This window comes from Trachypithecus francoisi, unplaced genomic scaffold, assembly GCF_009764315.1.
Source record: "Trachypithecus francoisi isolate TF-2019V2 unplaced genomic scaffold, Tfra_2.0 Contig01474, whole genome shotgun sequence".
NCBI classification, from domain to species: domain Eukaryota; kingdom Metazoa; phylum Chordata; class Mammalia; order Primates; family Cercopithecidae; genus Trachypithecus; species Trachypithecus francoisi.
This window is the reverse complement of record NW_022681435.1, coordinates 23,105,848-23,131,067: the sequence shown is the minus strand read 5'-3', so window position 1 is coordinate 23,131,067 and position 25,220 is coordinate 23,105,848. Positions and strand designations below refer to the sequence as shown.

The 25,220-nt window shown below is 45.0% G+C and overlaps 2 protein-coding genes and 1 long non-coding RNA gene across 11 annotated transcripts in view; 1 reads left to right on the top strand and 2 right to left on the bottom strand.

Annotated features, from left to right (window-relative positions):
* MBP (myelin basic protein) overlaps positions 1-2,227 on the top strand; it is a 155,431-nt gene extending 153,204 nt beyond the window's left edge. For all 6 annotated transcript variants that reach the window (XR_004428434.1, XR_004428433.1, XM_033176248.1 and 3 more), the window contains one exon: positions 594-2,227. Coding sequence is in view for 4 of the 6 variants with exons in the window: in XM_033176248.1 (XP_033032139.1) it covers positions 594-638 (45 nt within the window). In the remaining 2 variants the exon portion in view is untranslated. The remainder of the gene's footprint in view (positions 1-593) is intronic.
* On the bottom strand, positions 1,095-7,521 carry LOC117062576. The gene is made up of 4 exons (XR_004428438.1): positions 7,447-7,521; positions 7,040-7,255; positions 3,589-3,750; positions 1,095-2,580 (listed from the first exon to the last, which is right to left on the bottom strand). It is a non-coding gene; the product is annotated as an uncharacterized LOC117062576 (long non-coding RNA).
* A 2,558-nt stretch (positions 7,522-10,079) lies between these two features.
* The window catches only part of ZNF236 (zinc finger protein 236), a 150,760-nt gene continuing 135,619 nt past the window's right edge, over positions 10,080-25,220 (bottom strand). For 3 of the 4 annotated variants that reach the window (XM_033176194.1, XM_033176173.1, XM_033176187.1), the window contains 3 exons: positions 22,503-22,632; positions 21,442-21,639; positions 10,406-12,588 (listed from right to left, as the gene is read on the bottom strand). In XM_033176194.1, the coding sequence (XP_033032085.1) occupies positions 12,464-12,588; positions 21,442-21,639; positions 22,503-22,632 (453 nt within the window). In that variant the 3' untranslated portion in view covers positions 10,406-12,463. Of the gene's footprint in view, positions 12,589-21,441; positions 21,640-22,502; positions 22,633-25,220 lie in introns of all 4 variants that reach the window. The other variant, XM_033176180.1, reaches the window with a different exon arrangement.

The window sequence follows — 25,220 nt, the reverse complement described above, 5'->3', positions numbered from 1 at the left end:
CGCAAACATGTAAATGCATGGCTTTAAGACCCCTTCAAGTCAAAGTTTGCAGACAAAGCTCCCTGTGCATTTGATTTGTCTGGTGTGGCAGATGAGATGGCACATAGGAGGGCCGTCCCCAGGGACGGACATGTGGCTTTGCTCTTTTCTGGTGCGTGCAGCAAGGGGTGTGCTGGGTCCCTCCGAAAAGGAACTTGCTCCTGTTGTGGCTGGCAGTTCCCCCCAGTCGCTCTGGAATCTCTGGCTGAAGAGACGAAGTGCTCCTTCAAAGCCAAGCAATGAGCGGTTACACCTTCACCCACAGAAGAGCAGTGTCGTGGCACAGAAGCGTCGTGATGCCAGGCACCCCTCCCTGGGGCCTGGGAATCAGATGCCAGAGAATCTTTCTCACAGAACTGAAAATTCAATTAGCATTTGCTGAGGGAGGTCGGGAGAAAAGGAATGAAAAGACGAACTCTCCGTGGTGCCGTTTCTGTTAGCAGATGACAGAGACACCCAGGGGCTCAGCACCCACCTGGGACCACAGCAGAGGGATGCTGGTGTGGGAGGACTCCGCGGTGCTCTCATCCTAACTCCTTTTTCTTCCTTTTCAGGGAGGAAGAGATAGTCGCTCTGGATCACCCATGGCTAGACGCTGAAAACCCACCTGGTTCCAGAATCCTGTCCTCAGCTTCTTAATATAACTGCCTTAAAACTTTAATCCCATTTGCCCCCATTACCTAGTTAGAGCAGATGACCTCTCCCCTAATGCCTGTGGAGTTGTGCACGTCCTAGGGTCAGGCACACGGCAGCCTACCGGCAATTTCTGGCCAACAGTTAAATGAAGCAAATGAAAACAGAAAACAGTTCAAACTGTCACTTTCTGTGTGAAGGTCGCATTCCTTACCCCACAGTGTGCCCCCAGACGCTCATGGGTCTTCAGGGGGCCAGGTGCACAGACGTCCCTCCACGTTCACTCCTCCACCCTTGGACTTTCTTTTCGCCGTGGCTGTGACACCCTTGCGCTTTTGCTGGGCACTGCAATGGAGGCACACAGCTGCAGAGACAGAGGACGTGGGCGGCAGAGAGGACTGTTGACATCCAAGCTTCCTTTGTTTTTTTTTCTGTCCTTCTCTCACCTCCTAAAGTAGACTTCATTTTTCCTAACAGGATTAGACAGTCAAGGAGTGGCTTACTACATGTGGGAGCTTTTGGTATGTGACATGCGGGCTGGGCAGCTGTTAGAGTCCAACATGGGGCAGCACAGAGAGCGGGGCATGCCCCCAGGTCGTGGCTGCCCACACACCCCAATTAGCTGAATTCGCGTGTGGCAGAGGGAGGAAAAGGAGGCAAATGTGGGCTGGGCAATGGACTCACACAGGAGACAGGGTCTTCCTGGAGATTTGGTGATGGAGATGTCAAGCAGGCGGCCTCTGGACGTCACTGTTGCCCTGCATGGTGGCCCCAGAGCAGCCTCTATGAACAACCTCGTTTCCAAACCAAAGCCCACAGCCGGAGAGTCCAGGAAGACTTGCGCACTCAGAGCAGAAGGGTAGGAGTCCTCTGGACAGCCTCGCAGCCGCGCCAGTCACCCTTAGACACTGGCTGTGACGGTGACGGGGCGTGCAGGCAGCGGCAGTGCACAGTGGCCAGCACTAACCCTCCCTGAGAAGATAACCGGCTCATCCACCTCCTCCCAGAAGACGCGTCGTAGCGAGTAGGCACAGGCGTGCACCTGCTCCCGAATTACTCACCGAGACACACGGGCTGAGCGGACGGCCCTGTGGAGACAGAGAAGAGCTCTTCTGACCACATCCTTCCTAACACCTGCTGACATCTCCTTTTGCTCCTCCCTCCCTAACCTACTGACCCACCTTTTGATTTAGCGCACCCGTGATACGCCTTCCAAAGAGCCCCACGCTGGCATCACCCTCCCCGAGGATGAAGATGAGTAGTCGGCGTGATGCCAAAACGCGTCTTCTTAATCCCACTCTAATTCTGAATGTTTTGTGTGGGCTTAATGTCATGTCTATTAATATATAGCCTCAAAGATGAGAGGGTTACAAAGAACAAAACTCCAGACACAAACCCCCAAATTTTTCAGCAGAAACACTCTGTGTGGCTGAGCTGAGGTCGGCTCTGCCATCCATACATGGCCGCACCAAACAGCACGTGCTGTGATGATGGCTGAATGGAAAGTGTACACTGTTCCTGAATATTGAAATAAAACAATAAACTTTTAATGGTATTTGCATGGGTGTCTTCTTTCGTGTTCTGGGCTGGAGTACACAGGCCCACATCAAGCGAGAGCCAGGTCTGCAGAGCTGCAGAGCTGATGTGACTTGGTGCCTCTGGGTCTCGAGGCAGGGCTGCCTGGCGGTGCCTGTTGGAGGGGGTGTCCTCATCAGAGGGTCTATGGCTACTGAAGAAAGTGGAACAGAGGTAGTTGTAGGGCACTGATTCTCTCACCAGGAAAAATATACTTAGTGTCTCTGAAGACAAGCTTCCAAGTCTCTCTGTGTTCTGCTGTGTTGCTAGTGTATATACCCTGCAGATGTGAACCTGGGAGTCTTGAACGATTTCCCCTTGCCACCTTTTTCTCTGAAAGCATGAAAGAGCGTGAAGCGATGTTTTACTTATAGTTGCCTTTGGTTACAATAATTTTTCTTCAAAAAGATAGACGAAAAGTCTCTTTCGTTTTTTCTTTTTCTTTTTTTTTGAGACAGGATCTTACTTTGTCACCCAGGTTGGAGTGCAGTGGTGCAGTCTTGGCTCACTGCAGCCTCAACCTCCCAGGCTCAAGCTATCCTCCTGCCAAAGCCTCCCATGTAGCTGGGACTACAGGTGCGCACCACCACACCCAGCTAATGTTTGTATTTTTTGTAGAGACAGGATCTCGCCATGTTGCCCAGGCTAGTCTCATCCTGACCTCAAGCGGATCTGCCCACCTCAGCCTCCCAAAGTGCTAGGATTACAGGCGTGAGCCACCACACCCAGCCTTTGTTTTGCTTTTAATGGAACCCCCAGTTCCCTTCTGTGTCTCAGCAGCAGCTGTGAGAAATGCTCTGCATTTGTGACCTTTGCGGAGGGGAACTTCCCTGCTGACTGAGGGTAGGATTACATGCTCCTGTTTCCCGGGGGTCAGACAGCCGCAGACTCCAGCATGAGGAGCAAGTGTGAGAAGCTTGGGACTATGACTACATTCATTGCAATAGCAGGAAAAACCACCGAGGCTGGAGGCACGGCCGCCTGAGCTCGCCTGGCAGGCACGACAGACAGAAAGCCCACGTCCACCGGCTACACTTCTCCGCCCAGACCCCTTCCAACTGAGGAATTTGGAAAATCATGCAAAGATAATTACATTTTAAAAACTGTATTCTTTTCACTGGCAAGTCTATCTTAATGTAACATACGTGGAAAATGCATTAGAAGACAAACCAAGGGTACATCGTAAGCTAGCTTTTACCATGACAGTACAATACTTGGTTGAGTATTTTAAAATAAAACACAGCAAGACAGGAACTAAGCCAGGGAGCTTGTGTGCTCACTGAACACTTCCCTGAAGCGGTCCGCCTACTTTCTCCTGAAGGTGACTGGAAATTAACTCACCAGGCTGAGAGCCAAGAGGAGGGGCTGCTGGAGCCCCAGCCTCATGGACGCAGACGCCCTTCTCCACCATCCGCGCAGGCTGTCAGGACCTTCCCCATGGCCCGCACAGGTTGCCAGGACCACGGTCAGTAGAGGCTAGAGGCGCCATGAGGGTCTGTGGAACTGAACATAGAAAGCCATAGTGATCACACTTCCATCTGCACAGCCACACCCTGCCATTCAGTGCTGGCCTGCCCATCTGTAGGGGCGGGGAACGTGTATGAAATTAATAGAACAGTCTCTGAGCTTGGAGCGTGAAGTACCTGGCATGGAGGAAATGAAATTTCTACAGAGGGCTGATGATGAGGAGCCAGTCAAGAAGTGAGCACAGCAGGTGCTGGTTTAGCCCAGGACACACCGTGGTGAATGATTCTGCCTGGGCCATGAACTATAAATTGGAATTGGGACTATGTGAGAAGAAAGAACCAGGGACTGAGGGAGAAACTATAAAACAGTGAGTGAAAAGCTCTCTCACAGCAATTTTTACAGAAGAGAGCGAAGCCATCAGTTCATGTTGGGTGTTTGTTTGTTAGTCTGCTTAGGAAGCCACAAGAGAATACAACAACAGACAGTTATTTTCTCAGTTCTAGAGGCTGTAAGTCCAAGAACAAGGTGTCGGTTTCTGGTGAGGCCTCTCTCCTTTGCTTGCAGACGGCCGCCTTCTTGCTGCATCCTCACATGGCAGAGAGAGTGGCCTCACGTGTCTCTTTCTCATCTAAGGACACCAGTCTTACTGGGTAAGAGCCCTGGTCTTATGACCTCATTTAACCTGAATTCCCTCCTTAAAGCCCCTATCTCCAACCTGAATTCCCTCCCTAAAGCCCCTGTCTCCAAACACAGTTGCATTGGGAGAGCTTCAGAACACACATTTTGGGAGGACACAGTTCCATCTATAACAGAAATATATTTTCCCTCATGCAACAACAAAATATTTTCTAAGCCACTATTTGGCAAGATGTTATAATTAAATCCAAGACTCTGCAGTACTCTTGCCTCTTTCTCAAAAAAAAAGACAATATGAAGTGAAGCACGTTGGCATATTTCTCTATTGTGATTCCTCTATTGTAAACAGTAGTCACTGAAATCCTAAATGATGCGGTATGAAGGCAAGGTTGACCCAGCAGCACAGGCGAGACTGTGTTAAACCAGCCTACAGTTGTGTTAACCTTACAGCACAAGACGCCGGAGCAACTTCCTGTGACCGCAATGCTGTAGAAGGAAAATGAGTGGTCTGGTTTTTTTCAGAAACAGCCTGATTTCAATCGGCACTCTCATCCACCTTCTAGGAAACTCCAACCTTGTCTCAGTGAGGCAGGCCAGGGCTGCTCCTCCTACACCCCCTTACCTCGACTTCCCACCACCAGGAAATGGTTTGTTCATCCAGCTCCAGAATCTTACAAGCGCCTGGAGTCAAGACTCCAGGGCATCCATAAAATAGTGACTCCTTCCACTACCTCCAGCACCAGCCAGGGCCCCTCCACCTCTCAGCTAAGTTCCTGCTTCTGATTTAAAGTTCATGTGAAAACTTGAGATGACCCTGAGTCGGAATCTACCTTCCAATGTGGTGGCCAGGCTATTAGCTCACCAGGGGTCAGCAGCCTGCCTGCCTGCCTTACCTCAGATTGTGGCAAAAGCCCTTAAGAGCATGCCCCTGCCACACAGGTTGGGCAGCTTTCAGGTCTCCTGGGAGACAGTTTCATCTGTACCGTGGCAGGCAAACTTCAGAGCTATAAGCAATACCAGGCTATGGCAAGTGTGGTGTGCTAGGAAGACACTGTCACTCAGACATGGGCAGCGCGTGAGTGGGGTCTATGGAGGCCTGCACATGGAGAGTTCTCAGTTCTTGCCTTACAGCTTTTCAGTAAGCTTGAAACTGCTAAAAAAAAAAAAAAAAAAAAAAAAAGAAGAAGAAGAAGAGAAGAAGAAGAAGAAGAGGAGGAGGAGGAGGAGAAGAAGACGACGACGACGAAGAAGAAGAAGGAGGAGGAGGAGGAGAAGGAGAAGAAAAAAAGAAGAAGAAGAAGAAGAGGAGGAGGAGGAGAAGGAGAAGAAAAAGAAGAAGAAGAAGAAGAAGGAGGAGGAGGAGGAGGAGGAGGAAGAAAGAAGAAGAAAGAAGAAAGAAGAAGAAGAAGGCTGAGCATGGTGGCTCACGCCTGTAATCCCAGCACTTTGGGAGGCCGAAGTGGGCAGATCACCTGAGGTCAGGAGTTCAAGATCAGCCTGGCCAACATGGTGACACCCCGTCTCTACTAAAAATATAAAAATTGGCCGGGTACAGTGATGCGTGCCTGTAATCCCAGCTATTCAGGAGGCTGAGGCAGGAGAATCACTTGAACCCGGGAGGCGGAGGTTGTAGTGAGCTGAGATGACGCCACTGCACTCCAGCCTGGGCAACAGAGCAAGACTCTGTCTCAAAAAGAAAAAAAAGAAAAAAAGAAAAGAAAGGACAAAGACTTAGCATTACTAGAGAAAGACTTAGCATTACTAAAGTTGAGAAAGATTTAGCATTACTAAAGCTGAGAAACATGACTGAAAGGTAACTAGAAAATGTACATGGTGAAGATTATCTTGAGCCAGGGGCAGTGGCTCCCACGCATACTTTCAGCTGCTCAGGAGGCCAAGGCGGGGAGATCACTTGAAGCCACGACATTGAGACCAGCCTGGCTAACATAGCAAGACCCTGTCTCTAACAAAATAAAAATTAGTTGGGTATGGGGTGTGCACCGGTAGTCCCAGCTACTTGGCAGGCTGAGGTGGGAGGATCACTGAATTCAGGAGGTCGAGGCTGCAGTGAGCTATGATCTGCACTCCCGCCTGGGTGACAAAGTGAGACCCTACGTCAAAAATAAAAGGAGCATCTCAGGGCAGATGGCCACCTGTTGTCCATCTCTACCCAGAACTACTAAAACATTGGCTGAGATAACATTAAGTGAGCCGTCTCATGTTAAATACAGAATTTCTTTCTTATAGAGCTTGGTTACCAAGGTAACCAATGACCTCTTTGTTCTAATTTCTAAAATAGTAACGTAAAACTCTCTTCATTGGCCCAGACCAATAACACTGGGGAAGCATCCGTTCATTGGTAGAAGGGGCGTGTGAGGCGTCTCTGTGGGTGTGCACTGTCATCTGTCATTTTTTCTGTAGGGCCTTAAGGGATTGAATGTTTTAAAGGTGCCAGGTCACAAGAGAAGGTCCTCAATGATGGGGGCAGCACTGTGAGTGGTATGGCATAATCAGTAACATTTATTTTAACAACTTCCATGCATATCCTAAGCTGAGCTAGAGCTGACCACAGAGTCAGCAGCCATGAGCATCCCAGGTTCTCCCCACTTTCCTTTCAGGACAGCCTGTCAGCCTCCTGGCTGCTGGCAGAAGACGTGGGCTCCTGGGTGACAAAGGGGATTTGACTCACAGTAACGGCAGTAGCAAGAAGGTCAGCATTTGTTTGAACATCTGAGGTCCCAGTCCTGAAGCGCGACGCAAAGTGGGCCAGTAGACGCCTGCACGCACGCCTGCCTCGCGGCGCGGGGAGCACGCAGCACACTTGCAGGTACAAGCCTCTGCCTGTGCTTAAGGGACAGCACTCTATTTGCTATCACAGGGAGTCCAGCCTCTGGGTAACATTCACCTGGAAAAGTACCACCAACAGTTGAGACAATCCATCGTAGTGGGAATACACTTTTTATAATTTGATAGTTTTGTTTAAAAAAAAAAAAAAAAAAGCCCTTCCCTCACCCACTCTATTTCAAAAACCATCAGAGCAGTATGCCTCCTACAGACAAGCAAGCAAGCAAAGGGAACAGTAAAGCCATTTCTTACCGTTCCATCTTAGCCACATTCAGGAAGTCAACATCACTTTAATTGTTTCAGTCCACAAATATCTGGAGTCCCTACTCAGTGCCAGGAATAAGGTGATCCAAGAAAACATATATTGTAATTTGTTGTTTCAACAGGATGATGACTCTCAATTACAAACTTCTCGAACAGTTTGGAAATGTAAGGCATACTAAACTAGATGAATATATCTTTACAAAGAGCCCGATGATATACAATAACTCCACGGGTGCTTCTGGGAAGTCCAGAATCTGGCACCTCTCATGAACAGGCACTGATATTATGATGGATGTGCACTGCATGTCAAGTCACTCTTTAATAGCTTTCAAACAAGAGAGAAAGCAGAGAGCAGGAACCTGGGACATCCTCCAGGATTTAAATGCCCTGGGCTTGAACATGTTGCCAATTCAGCGTTGCTCTATTGTGTTAAGCCATGGCAAACGTGACCTAGAGGAAGTGTCCACCTTTCAACAGTGATAACTCACGCAAAACTCAAAGAAGTAAATATACAGGAGTTTTAAAATAATACAAAAGCTATTTTTATTATTTTTAAAGCCAGCACAGTGGCTTTTGGCATCACTATCCATTTCTAATACAAAACTGGATTAAATAAATATCATCCAATGTATAAATAGACCATGAAACAATTGTGAAGATAAAAAGAGAATTCTTCTGTAAATAAGAAAATTAACTTTAAAATTTTCTTTAGTGGTGAATCAAGAACGAATCCCGATGTCACTTTAGAATTTGTCAACTATGATACAAATCTTGATTGAATACAAAAGTCTTCATGCTGTAAAAAGTGTTACACGTAAAAGATTAAATAGAAAAATCTCTTCTGACTGCCTATTGCTCCTGCCACTCATACCGATCTTCAGTTTGTAGTACCTGAGTTGTTAGTCATCCACAGAAAGAACTGCCACGATGCCTCTGTGGAGGGAGGGTGAGTGTGTGCTCATCCATGCATGGGGGTCTGAGGAGGGGAATCCGTTCGGAGAGAGCCAGCCACCAAACAGGCCGTGTCGCTGGCGAGCCACACCAGGACGAAGAACGTGTCTCTGCTGGGAATGTGTGGGCGTCCGGCCCTGGAAAACTCTGTGGTTCCCACTTTCTCCACAATGACGATGCTCAGTGGCCTTTGGCATATGGTCTTTCATCAACGTACGGGAAAGACGTGGAGGCCCCAGGTAGAGATACAACATTAAATTGGGTTATGGGTACAGGCCTTTTGAAATCGTATTCTAAAAAATCCAAAGTGCCTAAGTTACGTGAACACAGATTAGGTGACACAAAGAGAACTCTTCCGTCAGAAGGATCCATTGCATAATCTCATCTCTGCCTCACTTACTTCCTATGCAGTAGGTCTTGGAAAAGGGATAAATTCGCAGTGATCAACCCTTGGATTAACTTTTTTTAGTGAGGGAAGGGCACGGTATTAATTTTGAAATAAGCTTCAGAAAAAAATGTAAGAAGTAGGAATGAGATAGCCTTACTATACAGTAAAAGGAGTTCTATATATCTTATCTATTTCCTTTAAAAATCTTATGTACATAAACCTTGAAATTGATTTACATGCCAAACTATTTTATCTTGAATATTTCCAAACATAAATCTGTGTGATGGTCATTTCATGTTAAAATGTGTATCTTAACGAGTTACAAATATTCTTCTAAAATGAGGAGAACCCACAGCAAGAACAGAAATCCACTTCTACTTTTAACAATCTTGTACCTGTGCTACCACATGCGTCTCTTGTAATAAATGTGATATAAGAGTTCAAAGGAAGACACAGAACACTAGCTATAATTTCAAAATTCAAGTTTCCTTAAAACATTACAATGGGGGAGTGGAAAATATGCACGAAAGAAACATCCCCTAGTTAAGTGCCGGACAAGCACAGAGGTTTCATGTCCCACCAGCAGAACCCTGTCAGGGAGAGGAGAGCAGCGTTCGATGAGCCTCCCGCTGGCCTGGCTGCAAGCCGGCAGATGTCATGTCGTAGGATTTCTTCTATTTAGATACTTTCTAAGCGCCTCAAGTTTTTAAAAGGGGCAAAAGCAGAGCTTGCTGGGGTGGGGTAGCATTTGAATCTGCGTGTTTGAAAACATTTCCTCATTTTCATCTATTGCCGTTCTACGGAAACGCAGCCGCTCGGGCATTATCTAGCAGGTGGGACTCCACACCGGCTACCTGCCTCCTGCTTCCTCGGTACCTGCACCCCAGCTTCACGTTCGGTATCTTTGCACAGGCAGTTCATTCTTTCAGCTCCAGTGCTCCATGGTTACTGGAGCACACAAGTGGGATCAAAACACTTAGGAACTTTCAAAAGGTTCCTCAATGACTGGGTGCTGTTGAATACAGCAGCAAATGAAAGGGAACAGGAACAGTTCTGGCACATGCACGGGGCACTGTGCTGACGCCCACGACTCGCTGTCGCAGAGCCATGCCCTGATTTTTAAAGTCTGAAGCCTTTCCAGTGGACACTGCAGGAGTAGACGCCTCTGAACTTCACAGAGGTAAAGGAAAATACCACTAAAGTTTTCTCTTAAAAATCTGAACTTGAAATTAATTTACATGCCAAACTATTTAATCTTATTTTCAAACGAAAAAAAATCACGTTTCCTAACTTCATCTTTTATTTATAATTATTCCAAAGCAGATATGCTATGATGAGATAGTTCTAAAAATACAGTCATAATATCCTCAAAACCCTGGTTATACATGAGGCTAGAAATCTCTTTTCTAGAATTTTTAAAACAACAAGTAAAATATAAAGATCAACCTATACCCCACAAAGATTCAAGTAAAATGATGTCTTTTCAAAATCTTGTATTTTCAAGGAATGTTCTGCAAAAAAGCAGCTTTTTATAATTAGGAAGTAAATCAAAATAATACATAAAATGTCTTGTGTTTGACTGATAATAAATTGAGAAAAGACACAAAATTGAATTATCGATATTTTCTTTTTCTTTAACCAAAATAAAAGTAGGCTCTAGATTCACCTGTTAAGGCCTTAAACAGTCAATTAACCAATACAATTCACCAAACTAGCTTTCTATACAATTAGGAATTAACCCCTTTTAAAGATGTCCTGAGATGACATTTAATGCTAAAATCAAAATAAATAACCGAGCAAGAACAAAAGTTTAAAATTCCAATAATTTCAACTTTGGGGATATTCGTTCACCAAAATTAATCAACATTTCTAAAATATTTCAATACAAAATTATAAAATAAAAAGTGCATTAAAAGCAGAACCTTTAAAACTCTAGCACAATTACAATGATTCTAAATATGCGTCAGGTTTACACACTGACATTCAAGGAAGGAAACCTCGGGATTGGTAAGAAGTCCAGTATCACAAGAATAAGTCAAATAAGGCTTTTCTTTTTCTTAAAAAAATATACAATACACAAAGCAGTTTGGAAAAGAAGTAATATTATTTAACAATTTTCTGACTTAAATATTTTCACATAACAAAAGTTTTCATATCACCATCAATATTACTTATATACATATGCCAAAAGTGAACAACAACAAAATCAAAAGATGCCCTTTCAAAATAACAGTAAAATGTCTATTTCTTTAGGAATCTGAAATGAGCTCCTCTCTTAATATACAAAGTCCATACAATATTTATAATAAAACTACTCTCTTCTGAAACCAAGGAGGCAATGAGAGAAAATAAAGGCAATTATTTTTCAGGAAAAAAAATAAAACCCAGCTTTATATTACAATGAAAAAGATATCCATTTATTAATAAAATGAATGCAATACTGATCTGAAGGGCTTGTGGGGAGGTGAAACTCAGACACTCTTTCTGCAATTAGGACTAGTACTTATATTTACAAAATATACTATTCAGCCACACAGAGGCCCATATATCTGTCTATGTACATATGTATTTATATATAGAACATATAAATAATTTCAAAGGAAAAATTAACATGAAGTAAAGAACCTTCCATCTTTGGAATGCTGTAGGAATGGCGTGCACGCACTCTGCCCAGCATGGGTGGGATTCGGTTTGGGACATGTTTAATGTGGCACCATTGACGATACTAAAGAATTCCCTGAAATAAAAAATACATCTGTTTATGCACAAAGAGAAAGTCATGGGGTTTTTACGGATTCTTGGCCTTAAGCTACAGATATACTTCTTATTTGCTGGGGTACACAGGGCCACGGTTGCTTGCTCCTGGCAGACGGTTCTGTGGTTTCCTACCTGCGATGTATGGCTTGTGCTTCTGCAATTATCTAACCCTGGACCCGAACACAGATTGATGCGGTAAGTGTGTCACCAGCCCGTGTGGACAGCTGAATCCTTACTGGTGGGTCAGGTTTACTTGAGTCCCCATGTTGACGCCCCTCAGACACTGCATTCTTGTAACTAATGATTAAACATTTGTCATGGAGAGAGAATTGGTCCAGCCATCTCTCAAGGTATCAGTTACATTAACTTATGGTAGACTAAAAAGAGCCCATTTTGACTAATTTTCAAAATGCACAGAGAAAAGAGTGGAAAAAACTTCCCTGTGTGTTGTAACATTTTTTTTCGGAACTTCATGCCCCAATCTTAAACTTGCTTTCAAGCTATGCTTCTTATAACCGGAAGCATGAAGGAAAATCTGACGTACTTTTTCCATGTTAGCTTTTTCGTCTTTGCTAATACAAAGAAATCACACTACAATGATAGTAAGACCCAGTTAATTGCTTTGTGAACTAGACGCACTAGCCACGGAGGAGACCAAGGAGGAAACTGCCTACCGTAGTACCTGAGTTCAGTGATTTGTAGACAAAAGAGAACAACGCGGTGACACTTTTCCCAGTTTTTTTCCTATGAGTCTCTGAAAGACAATGATTCTTTAGATAACTTTATAGCTAAAAAACTATTGTGGTAACATTTTTAACACTTGAAGCTTTAAAACAGAGATTTCAAGTGCTTTGCTATTCACAAAATGTAACTTCAGAAACATTCTTAAAGGTGTACTTCCGACTCGCATCAGAAGACGTGGGTGAGGGTCTGCCACTCGCCCGCAGCCTCCTGCACCACCTCCTCCAGGTGGAGGGTCCGACTCAGCTCCTCCCCGTCCTGCTCTGGGTGACCTGCGGACTCCTGCAGAGCTCCTGTCACGCAAAGAAAACACAAGCAGCCTCAGACCTTCCAGAGCACAAAATGATACCCATTTAAATAAAGACTTCCTGGTAAAAAGAGACAAGGAATTTCTAAAGTAATTCGCTATTCATTCCAATGAAAAAAGAATAATCTGAGCTGCAAGTTAAACAACTCTGTCGGCAGTAGTTACTGTTAGTGAGTCTGAATGCACACAGAGCACTCGTGATGAGTGCATTCCCAATGAGTGCACTCCCATGACAGCTACGTTTACATAGCATCAGGAATGAGCAATTAATAACCAACACACATGATTCGTCAAAAATTCCCCACAATACAGTGTTCTGTCCTTGGGTTCCTTACACATCTAAATGTCAGCCACTGAATACTGCAAGCCGTTGAGCTCCCCTCACAAAGGACACCTCAAACAACCAAAGAACACCTGCAAGCCTCACAGAGCACACCACCACCTCCAACACCAAATCATATAACTCAGAGCACACCACCTCCAACATCAAATCACATAACTCAGAGCACACCACCTTCAACACCAAATCACAAATCTCACAGATCACACCACCTCCAACACCAAATCATATAACTCAGAGCACACCACCTCCAACATCAAATCACATAACTCAGAGCACACCACCTTCAACACCAAATCACAAATCTCACAGATCACACCACCTCCAACACCAAATCACAAACCTCACAGATCACAGCACCTCCAACAACCAAATCACATAACTCAGAGCACATCACCTCCAACACCAAATCACAAATCTCACAGATCACACCACCTCCAACACCAAATCACACAACTCAGAGCACACCACCTCCAACACCAAATCACAAATCTCACAGATCACACCACCTCCAACACCAAATCACAAACCTCACAGATCACAGCACCTCCAACAACCAAATCACATAACTCAGAGCACACTACCTCCAACACCAAATCACATAACTCAGAGCACACTATCTCCAACACCAAATCACAAATCTCACAGATCACACCACCTCCAACACCAAATCACAAAACTCAAGAGCACACCACCTCCAACACCAAATCACATAACTCAGAGCACACTATCTCCAACACCGAATCACAAATCTCACAGATCACACCACCTCCAACACCAACTCACAAATCTCACAGATCACACCACCACCACCACCAAATCACATAACTCAGAGCACACCATCTCCAACACCAAATCACAAATCTCAGAGCACACCACCTCCAAAACCAAATCACAAATCTCAGAGCACACCTCCAACACCAAATCACAAATCTCACAGATCACACCACCTCCAACAACAAATAACAAATTTCACAGAGCACACCACCACTTCCAACCAAATCACAAACCTCACAGATCACAGCACCTCCAACAAATCACAGATCTCACAGATCACACCACCTCCAACACCAAATCACATAACTCAGAGCACAACACCTCCAACACCAAATCACAAATCTCACAGATCACACCACCTCCAACAACCAAACCACAAATCTCACAGATCACATCACCTTCAACAACCAAATAACACATCTCATGAATCACATCACCTCCAACAACCAAACCACAGATCTCATGGAGCACACCACCTCCAACAACCAAATCACAAATCTCACAGATCACACCACCACTTCCAACAACCAAAGAACAAATTTCACTGATCACAGCACCTCCAATAACCAAATAACACATCTCACGAATCACACCACCTCCAACAACCAAACCACAGATCTCACAAATCACACCACCTCCAACAACCAAATCACAAATCTCACGAATCACACCACCTCCAACAACCAAACCACAGATCTCACAAATCACACCACCTCCAACAACCAAATCACAGATCTCATGAATCACACCACCTCCAACAACCAAACCACAGATCTCACAGATCACATCACCTTCAACAACCAAATAACACATCTCATGAATCACATCACCTCCAACAACCAAACCACAGATCTCATGGAGCACACCACCTCCAACAACCAAATCACAAATCTCACGGATCACACCACCACTTCCAACAACCAAATAACAAATTTCACTAATCACAGCACCTCCAACAACCAAATAACAAATTTCACAGAGCACACCACCACCTCCAACAACCAATCACAAATCTCACGGATCACACCACCACTTCCAACAACCAAATAACACATCTCACGAATCACATCACCTCCAACAACCAAACCACAGATCTCATGGAGCACACCACCTCCAACAACCAAATCACACCCGCAAAATGCATGGAGCACCCCAAGGGGTATACTCAGACTTTAACATTTCTAGCTCCTTGCACAGCTACTGCCACCCTCTGAAACCTAGTCTAGTTCATTTGTTGTCATTCCTTCCTCAGAGATGGATGGTACTGCTAGATTCTGTGTAGGAAACAAAGATGAACAAGAGACAGACAGGCAGTAGGATCACACCCCAATATCCACACCCTGAAAGGCACGAACGTTAGCCAATCAAGAGAGAAACCAAGGCCCACATGTTGTCTGTGCCAGGTCAACAGGATGCAGACAGGAGCACTTGGTGCAGATTCTGTTTTCTCTGTGCCCCTGAGTACCAAGATAGCACCTGAACGGCACGCTGCAGGAAAAGGGGCTTCCAGACATGCTGTGAAGACAGACAGAGATGCTATTCTGGGCCTCTGACTGCCCAGGTGCTGACAGCCCCTACAGAAAGCTCTGTCCAGTGAGAAACCAGCTGCTCAGAAATGCTGTGCTTGCTGAGGTTCTGGGTTGCCATTTTACTCCAATAAATTTCTGCGTCCTTGCCAAAATATATCATAAATTTAATCTAATCAAATTTGTGTGTGTGTGTGTGTGTGTGTGTGTGTGTGTGTGAAAGGGGCAGTCCATAGCCAGGTTCAACAACTGCATACACTAAGTATTAAAGTAACAAAAGCACAGGCTTCCAGAGATCATGGTGGATGGGAGGCAGGACTAGACTCAGGGACAGAGCAGCATGTGGAGGCTCACACTGTGAATTTTTGCCCCAGAACAACTAGGGGAATAAGTCAGGAAACCTGAAAGAACCCACAGACTCTCTGAAGGAAGTGGATTGCTCCTGCAGGACCCAGGAGACACCCCAAATACTCAGCCACAGCAAGACCTGCCCAAGGAGAGTCTGAGCTCAGACACGCATAGCCCAGCCCCCACCCAGTGGTCCTTCTCTACCCACCCTGGCAGCAGAAGACAAAGGGCAGATATTCTTGGGAGGTCTAGGGCCCCGCCCACTGCCTGTTCCTCCCTATACTACCATAGCTGATGTGCTCTGGAAAGCACCACCTCCCAGCAGGAGGCCAACCAGTGCAAAAATAGAGCATTAAACCACCAAAGCTAAGAACCCTCACAGAGTCCATCTCACCACCCTGCCACCTCCACCGGAACAGGTGCCAGTATCCACAGCTGAGAGACCACGGATGGTTCACATCACAGGACTCTGTGCAGACAACCCCCAGTACCAGCCTGGAGCCGGCTAGACTTGCTGGGCAGCTAGACCAAGAAGAAAGGTAACAATCACTACAGCTCTGTTCTCAGGGAGCCACAGCCACAGGAAAAGGTGGACAGTACTACATCAAGAGAACACCCCGTAGGACCAAAGAATCTGAACAACAGCCTTCAGCCCTAGACCTTCCCTCTGACAGAGCCTACTCAAATGAAAAGGAACCAGAAAACCAACTCTGGTAATATGACAAAACAAGGCTCTTTAACACCCCCCAAAAATCACACTAGCTCACCAGCAATGGATCCAAACCAAGAAGAAATCCTCAATTTACCTGAAAAACAATTTAGGAAGTTAGTTATTAAGCTAATCAGGAAGGCACCAGAGAAAGGTGTAGCCAAAGGTAAGGAAATAAAAAAACGATACAAGGGTGAAGGGAGAAATATTCAATGAAATCGATAGCATAAATTAAAAAACAAGGAAAACTTCAGGAAACAATAGACATAGAAATGCAAAATGCTCTGGAAAGTCTCAGCAATAGAACTGAACAAGTGGAAGAAAGAAATTCAGAGCTCGAGACAAGATCTTCAAATTGACCCAATCCAACAAAGACAAAAACGAATAAGAAAATATGAGCAAAGCCTCCAAGAAGTCTGGAGATTATGTTAAACAACCAAACCTAAGAATAATCGGCATTCCTGAGGAAAAAGAGAAATCTGGAAGTCTGGAAAACATATTTGGGGGAATAATCGAGGAAAACTTCCCCAGCCTTGCTAGAGACCTAGACATCCAAATACAAGAAGCACAAACAACACCTGGGAAATCCATCGCAAAAAGATCAGTGCTTAGCCACATTGTCATCAGCAACAGCAGCTAAAAAAGCAGAGGGACGTTATATAATGATAAAAGGCCTTGTCCAACAGGAAAATACCAGAGTCCTAAACATACATATACCTAACACTGGAACTCCCAAATTTATAAAACAATTACTAATAGATCTAAGAAATGAGATAGACAGCAACACAGTAATAGTGGGACACTTCAATACTCCACTGACAGCACTAGACAGTTCATCAAGGCAGAAAGTCAAAAAAGAAACAACGGATTTAAACTATACCTTGAACAAACGGACTTAACAGATATATATATATAACATTCCATCCAACAATTGCAGAATACACATTGTATTCAACAGCACATGGAACTTTCTCCAAGACAGACCATATGATAGGCCACAAAATGAGCCTCAATAAATTTAGGAAAATGGAAATTGGCCGGGCGCGGTGGCTCAAGCCTGTAATCCCAGCACTTTGGGAGGCCGAGACGGGCGGATCACGAGGTCAGGAGATCGAGACCATCCTGGCTAATACGGTGAAACCCCGTCTCTACTAAAAAAAAATAAAAAACTAGCTGGGCGCGGTGGCGGGCGCCTGTAGTCCCAGCTACTCGGGAGGCTGAGGCAGGAGAATGGCGGGAACCAGGGAGGCGGAGCTTGCAGTGAGCTGAGATCCGGCCACTGCACTCCAGTCCGGGCGACAGAGCGAGACTCCGTCTCAAAAAAAAAAAAAAAAAAAAAAAAGAAAATGGAAATTATATCAAGCACTCTCTCAGACCACGGTGGAATAAAACTGGAAATAAATTCCAAAAAGAATCTTTGAAACCATGCAAATACACGAAAATTCAATAACCTGCTCCTGAATGATCACTGGGTGAAAAATGAAATCAAGATAGAAATTAAAAAAGTATTCGAACTGAATGACAATAGTGACACAACCTGTCATAACCTCTGGGATACAGCCAAAGCAGTGCTAGGAGGAAAGTTCATCACCCTAAATGTCTACATCAAGCCTGCAAGAGCACACACAGACAATCTAAGGTCACACCTCAAGGAACTAGAGAAATAAGAATAAACCAAAACCAAAACCAAACCCAGCAGAAGAAAGGAAATAACCAAGATCAGAGCAGAACTAAATGAAATTGAAACAAACAAAAGATAAAATGAAACAAAAAGCTGGTTCTGTGAAAAGATAAATAAAACTGATATACCATTAGCAAGATTAAGAAGAGAGGAAATCCAAATAAGCTCAGTAAGAAGCAAAACGGGAGCTATCACAACTGACACCACAGAATATAAAAGATCACTGAGGCCGGGCGTGGTGGTTCACACCTCTAATCCCAGCACTTTGGGAGGCCAAGGCAGGCAGATAAAGAGGTCAGGAGATGGAGACCATCCTGACTAACACGATGAAACCCCGTCTCTACTAAAAACACAAAAAATTAGCCGGGCGCAGTGGCGGGCGCTTGTAGTCCCAGCTGCTCAGGAGGCTGTGGCAGGAGAATGGCATGAACCCGAGAGGTGGAGCTTGCAGTGAGCTGAGATTGCGCCACTGCACTCCAGCCTGGGCGACAGAGTGAGACTCCGTCTCAAAAAAAAAAAAAAAAAAAAAAAAAAAAGAAGATCATTCAAGGCTACTAGGAACACCTTTACACACATCAACTAGAAAACCTGGAAGAGATGGATACATTCCTGGAAAGAGACAACCCTCCTAGCTTAAATCAGGAAGAACCAGATACCCTGATCAGACCACTAACAAACAGCAAGATTGAAATGGTAATTTAAAAATTACCAACAAAAAAAGTCCATGACCAGATGAATTCACAGCAGAATTCTACCAGGCATTCAAAGGAAAATTGGTACCAATTCCACAAGACAGAGGAAAAGAGAACTCTCCCTAAATCATTCTTTGGAGCCAGTATCACCCAAATACAGAAAGGACATAACCAAAAAAGAAAACTACAGACCATTATCCCTGATGAACACAGATGCTAAAATCCTTAACAAAATACTAGCTAACCAAATCCAACACATATCAAAAAGATTCTCCACCATATGATCAAGTGGGTTTCATACCAGGGATACAGGAATGGTTAAATATACACAAGTCGATAAACGTGATACACCACATAAACAGAATTAAAAACAAAAATCAGATGATCATTTCTACAAATGCAGAAAAAGCATTAGACAAAATCCAGCATCACTTTATGATTAAAACTCCCAGGAAAACCAGCATACAAGGGACATACCTCAATAATAAAAGCCATCTATGACAAGCCCACAGCCAACATAATACTGAATGATGAAAAGTTGAAAGCACTCCCTGTGAGAACTGAAACAAGACAAGGATGCACACTCTCACCACTCCTCTTCAACATAGCAGTGGAAGTCCTAGCCAGAGCAATCAGAAAAGAGAAGGAAATCAAGGGCATCCAAATCAGTAAAGAGGAAGTCAAACTATCGCTGTTTGCTGATGATATGATTGTTTACCTAGAAAACCCAAAAGACTCTTCCAGAAAGCTCCTAGAACTGATAAAAGAATTCAGTAAAGTTTCCAGATAAAAAATTAATGTACAGCAATCAGTAGCTCTTCTATACACCAACAGCAACTAAGCTGAGAAATCAAGAACTCAACCCCTTTTACAATAGCTGGAAAAAACAAAACAAAAACAAACAAACCAAAAAAAACCTTAGGAATACACCTAACCAAGGACGTAAAAGACCTCCACAAGGAAAACTACAAAACACTGCTGAAAGAAATCACAGACGACACAAACAAATGGAAACACATCCCATGCTCATGGTTGGGTAAATCAATATTGTGAAAATGGCCATACTGCCAAAAGCAATCTACAAATTCAACACAATTCCCATCAAAATACCAACATCATTCTTCACAGAATTAGAAAAAACAATTCTAAAATTGATATGGAATTAAAAAAGAGCTCACATAGCCAAAGTAAGACTAAGCAAAAAGAACAAATCTAGAGGCATCACATTACCTGATTTCAAACTATACTATAAGGTCAGAGTCACCAAAATAGCATGGTACTGGTATAAAAATAGGCACACAGACCAATGGAACTGAATAGAGAACCCAGAAATAAACCCAAATACTTACAGCCAATGGATCCTCAACAAGACAAACAAAAACATAAAATGGGGAAAGGACACCCTTTTCAACAAACGGTGCTGGGATAACTGGCGAGCCACATGCAGGAGAATGAAAGTGGATCCTCATCTCTCACCTTATACAAAAATCAACTCAAGATGGGTAAAAAAACAGTCTAAGACCTGAAACTATAAAAATTCTAGAAGATAACATTGGAAAAACCCTTCTGGACATTGGCTTAGGCAAGGACCAAGAACACAAAAGTGAATGCAATAAAAACAAGGATAAATAGCTGGGACTTCATTACACTAAAGAGCTTTTGCATGGCAAAAGGAACAGTCAGCAGAGTAAACAGACAACCCACAGAGTGGGAGAAAATCTTCACAATCTATACATCTGACAAAGGACTAATATCCAGAATCTACAACAAATTCAAACTAATCAGTAAGAAAAAAACAAACAATCCCATCAAAAAGTGGGGTAAGGATATGAACAGACAATCCTCAAAAGAAGATATACAAATGGCCAGCAAACATATGAAAAACACTCAACATCACTAATGATCAGGCAAATGCATATCAAAACAATAATGTGATACCACCTTACTCCTGCAAGAATGGCCATAATCAAAAAACAAAAAAATAGTACATGCTAGCATGGATGTGGTGAACAGGGAACACTTCTACACTGCTGGTGGGAATGTAAACTAGCACAGCCACTGTGGAAAAGTGTAGAGATTCCTTAAAGAACTAAAAATAGAACTACCATTTGACATAGCAATCCCACGACTGGGTATCTACCCAGAGGAAAATAAGACACTTGCACACGCATGTTTATAGCAGCACAATTCGCAACTTCGAAAACAGGGAACCAACCCAAATGCCCATAAATCAACAAGTGGATAAAGAAACTGTGGTATATATACACAATGGAATACTACTCAGCCAAAAAAAAGGAATTAATTAATGGCATTTGCAATGACCTGGATGAGTCTGGAGGCCATTATTCTAAGCCAAGTAACACAGGAATGGAAAACCAAACATCATATGTTCTCACTCGTAAGTGGGAGATAAGCTATGAGAATACAAAGGCATGAGAGTGACACAATGGACTTTGGGGACTCACGGGGAAAGGATGGGAAGGGACTGAGGGATGAAAGACTATAAATAGGGTGCAATGTATACTGCTTGGGTGATGGGTGCACCAAAATCTCACCAGTCATCACTAAAGAGCTTACTCATGTAACCAAACACTACCTGTTCCCCCAAGAACCTATGGAAATAAAAAAATAAAAGAAAATAAAGCACAGGTTTCCAGTCCATACAACTGAGGCTGTACCACGTGCAATGCACAATCACCGTGTGAACTGAAGGAAACAATGTATGCGAAACACAGGGTGCCTCGCCGGCCACTGAAGTGTACGCACCCCCAGGTGCAGTGTTCTCACCAGCATAGCTGTGCGCCCGCTTCATGTGCAGCTTCATGTTGCTCTTCTGTGTGAAGCCCATGACGCAGTAGGCACACTTGTAGGGCCGCTCCCCCGTGTGCTTCTTCATGTGCACCTGCAGCGCGCTCTTCTGGTTGAAGGCTTTCTCACAAAGCGTGCAATGGAACGGCCGCTCCCCTGTACAGAAAATGGCACATGTCAATGTCTCTAAGAAGAGGGTAGTGGACGCCTAGGCTCTACCCTGAGGTACGAACAAGAGGGACTGAATGTTCCTCTTTTCTCTTAGGCTTTCAGCCTGGCTGTCGTCTGAACAAAGGGCTGGAGGAGCCATGGGGAGACCAGAGGGAGTCTGGCCAGGTCCTAATGACCCCCAGCAGATGGGGCAGAGGAATCAGAGAGCCATGGAAGGGCCACGGTGGATGCAGCCTGTGGAACCCCAGGCCCACAGTGAGTCGTCAGATGATCACGACAAAAATGAGCATGGGATGATGTCTTGTCAGGGCAGGGCAGAGACAGAAGGGCTGACACAGAGCTATCATGTACCAGTCAAGAGCAGAGAGATGGGAGAGCTTGTTTCTTTGTTCTGTGTGTTTTTTGTTCTCTAAGAAAAAAGGTTTGAGCAGATTTAGGTGGTGTAGGAAAAGCCAGTAGAGAAAAAAGTTTTAAGACAGAAGAGGAAGATTAAAAATTAAGTTCCCCAGTGACATGAGGACATGGGACCCAGACACTGGGGGCTGCCTGTTTGCTCTAGCAGGAGGGAAGGAGGGATGTGATGTGGTCAACATCCCAGACACGGCACGGGAGCCTTGTGTGATGCTTCTGTTTCCTATGGTCATAATGTAAGCATCAAAATCTTCCATGTGAAAAGTTAGTTAAGATGATAAATAGGTCAAAACTCAGGGGAAATGGAACATGTAGACCTTGCTTTATAAATAAGGCATTCCATCACTCGCGAGTATTGTACAGGTGGAATTCTGTTTTCTCGCCCATAGTGTCTACTTCAACGAGTAAGGCAACAAAAGTGCATCCCTCCCTGTTACCTGTGTGGATGCGGCTGTGGCGCTCCAGCTGGCTTGGTTTGGCAAACGCTTTCTCACAAGTGTCACATTTAAACACTCTTGGCTTCTGGGAGCTCAAAGAGGGGCCGGCCTGGTGTGTCTGCATGTGCTCCTGGGAGACAACACACAGAAAAACCAAGAAACGAGATCAAAACGGAGTTTTCGAGACTAGAAACAAGAGGAAGCAGATGACTGCAAAGTTCAGGTCAGTAGCAAGGACAAAATCAAAGGCTAATCTGTGATTTGTGTTCTTAAGGACTTTATCCATTGGTAGTGACAACAGGGTGATGGGCTTGGGGCTTCTCGGGGAGACTCCGGTCCCCACCTGAGCTTTACCGCCTGCTAGTTATGTGCCTTGGCCACATCTGTGTCCCAAATCGGGGTAGAAATATCTCCTTCATCAGCTTTAACTGAGACCAAGGGCGTCAAGCCACGAGCCTAGTGCAGGGGTCCAGGTGAGCTCTCTCTGTTGGCTGTGGGGGATTCTGTCCCGTTTCACACACGAGTCCACCCAAATGTCACGGCCCGAGGTCCCGCGGCACCCAGCTGGGATGTGTTCAGTGACTCTCACCCACGAGTCCTTGCGGAATGCCTGTGATTCCAAAGTGCATTCTCCCGGTGATATGACAACTGCCTCACGGTGGCTCTGGAGGCTTCTAAAGCCAAGAGGAAACTGTTCCCTTTTCACGTTGTGACTGGCAACTTGCCAGAGATACTGCATTCATGTGACTGCAAATTTCTCAAAGATCTGATAGCTGCTGCCCTTGCAGGCACCTGAGGATGTGCAACGTGGTTATTTTCCAAAATTATGCACAAGCATAATAATTATCCTGATAGAATCCCAGTTTTTAGACCTAACCTCTACCCTGTAAGGCAGGAGTCATGGAAAAGTACATGCTTCCTGTGTGTGTTCAATGTGACTGCCTGTGTTCCAGTTACAGACGTCGCATTGCTCAAGGCCCAGCACAGCCTGGGAGGTGGATGTAATGAAAGCAGCAGGGTGGGAAAAACAAACTCAGGAGGTGAGTGCGGGAGCCTCCCCAGCACGGCAGACCAGGCAGAGCCAGGACTGCAGGTGAGGCCTGACCAGTGACACCACTACCCCTGACGACACCAATCACCATCAACAGCTAGAGTGCATTCCTCGCCCACTCCGTCTGGGGTTCCCACCCGGTCCGCGTTGGATGTAACTACAGTCACACTGAGCACTAAGCTTCCTGAGGATGGAACCACCTGTTTCTGGGACCACCTTCTTTGCATACAGCAGGCACTCACTGTTTGCTAAACTGAAAGGAGGACAGAGAGAGTCCATGGGGGAACAGAGTGTCTGGTGGGACGGAAAGGAAAGCTTTTATAACCTTGGCTTCTGTTTGCTTCTCTGACCTCCAGAGAGAGAACCTTCCTGCGGTGGTAACAGTACATGCGGCTGCCGCTCTATGCTGCTGACTTGAAGAGAAATACTGACAAGCTGCGCTCCTCAAAGGGAGGAGTTAGGCTTACCCTGCGGCACAGGTTACTGTAAACCTAGCTCTCCCTAGAGTGCTCTCTGAGACAATGGCAAATGTTCCTCAAGAAAGAATTGCATCATAAAATAAGTTTGCAATCAGCTGGAGTTAATATCGTTCTTACTGCAACACACCTGTCGGCCTGGCTCTGCTACAAGTGAGGTGTGAATTTTTAAGAAGGGGAGGTGTTGTGCCCTGAAGTTGGTGGGGACTCAGCAGAGCCGCCAACATGGCCATTAGCTCACCGCACCAGAGGATGCTAATGCAGTCCTGGGGCAGGGAGATTCATCAGAAGGTTTCAAAAGAAAGAGTCCTGTTGATAGTTTATTTTGCTGTGCAGAAGCTCTTAAGTTTAACTGGATCCCATATGCCAACTTTGGCTTGTGTTGCAATTGCTTTTGGCATCTTTGTCATGAAATCTTTGCCTGTTCCTCTCTCCAGAATGGTATTGTCTAGGTTATCTTCCACGGTTTTTAGAGTTGTGGGTTTTACATTTCAGTCTTCAATCTATCTTGAAACAAAAAACCAAGTATCACATATTCTCACTGATAAGTGGGAGCTAAACGGTGAGAACACATGGATCCATAGAGAGGAGCAACTCACACACACTGGGGCCTCCTTGAGGGAGGAGGGAGAGGAGCAGGAAAAAGTATTGGCTACTTAGCTTAGTACCAGGGTGATGAAATAATCTGTACAACAATCCCGTGACCTGAGTTTACCTATAAAACAAACCTGCACATGCACCTCTGAACCTAAAGTGAAAGTAAAAAAAATTAAAAATAAAAAAGAACCCAAGCAGCCAAGCAACAGGCTTCCTTCAGGCACAGAGAGGGAGGAGTGAGGGACTTGGGGCTCACCAGCCCCTGGAGGGACCTGGGAGAGGAGCCACAGCGGGCGCCACAGGTGGGGCCCTGGGCTTCCCAGCCCGGACAGGACAGGGCCATCACCACTGACACCACTAGCCTGCAATACACCCAACGCCCGTGTGCTCTACTCCACACTCCAAAACAGCCATCCTGGTCACAGGGATCCAAGGATTCCAGTTTCTGGGACAGGAATTTCTCCTTGAGTAGGACTCTCCCTTCTTCTTGTCCTACACTCATTAAAAGACAACAGACGCACGAAGGCCACAAACAATCCCCGCCCCCCAACATACACAGAAACCCCCAAGGGTCCAGCCGTCTTAGCACAGCTT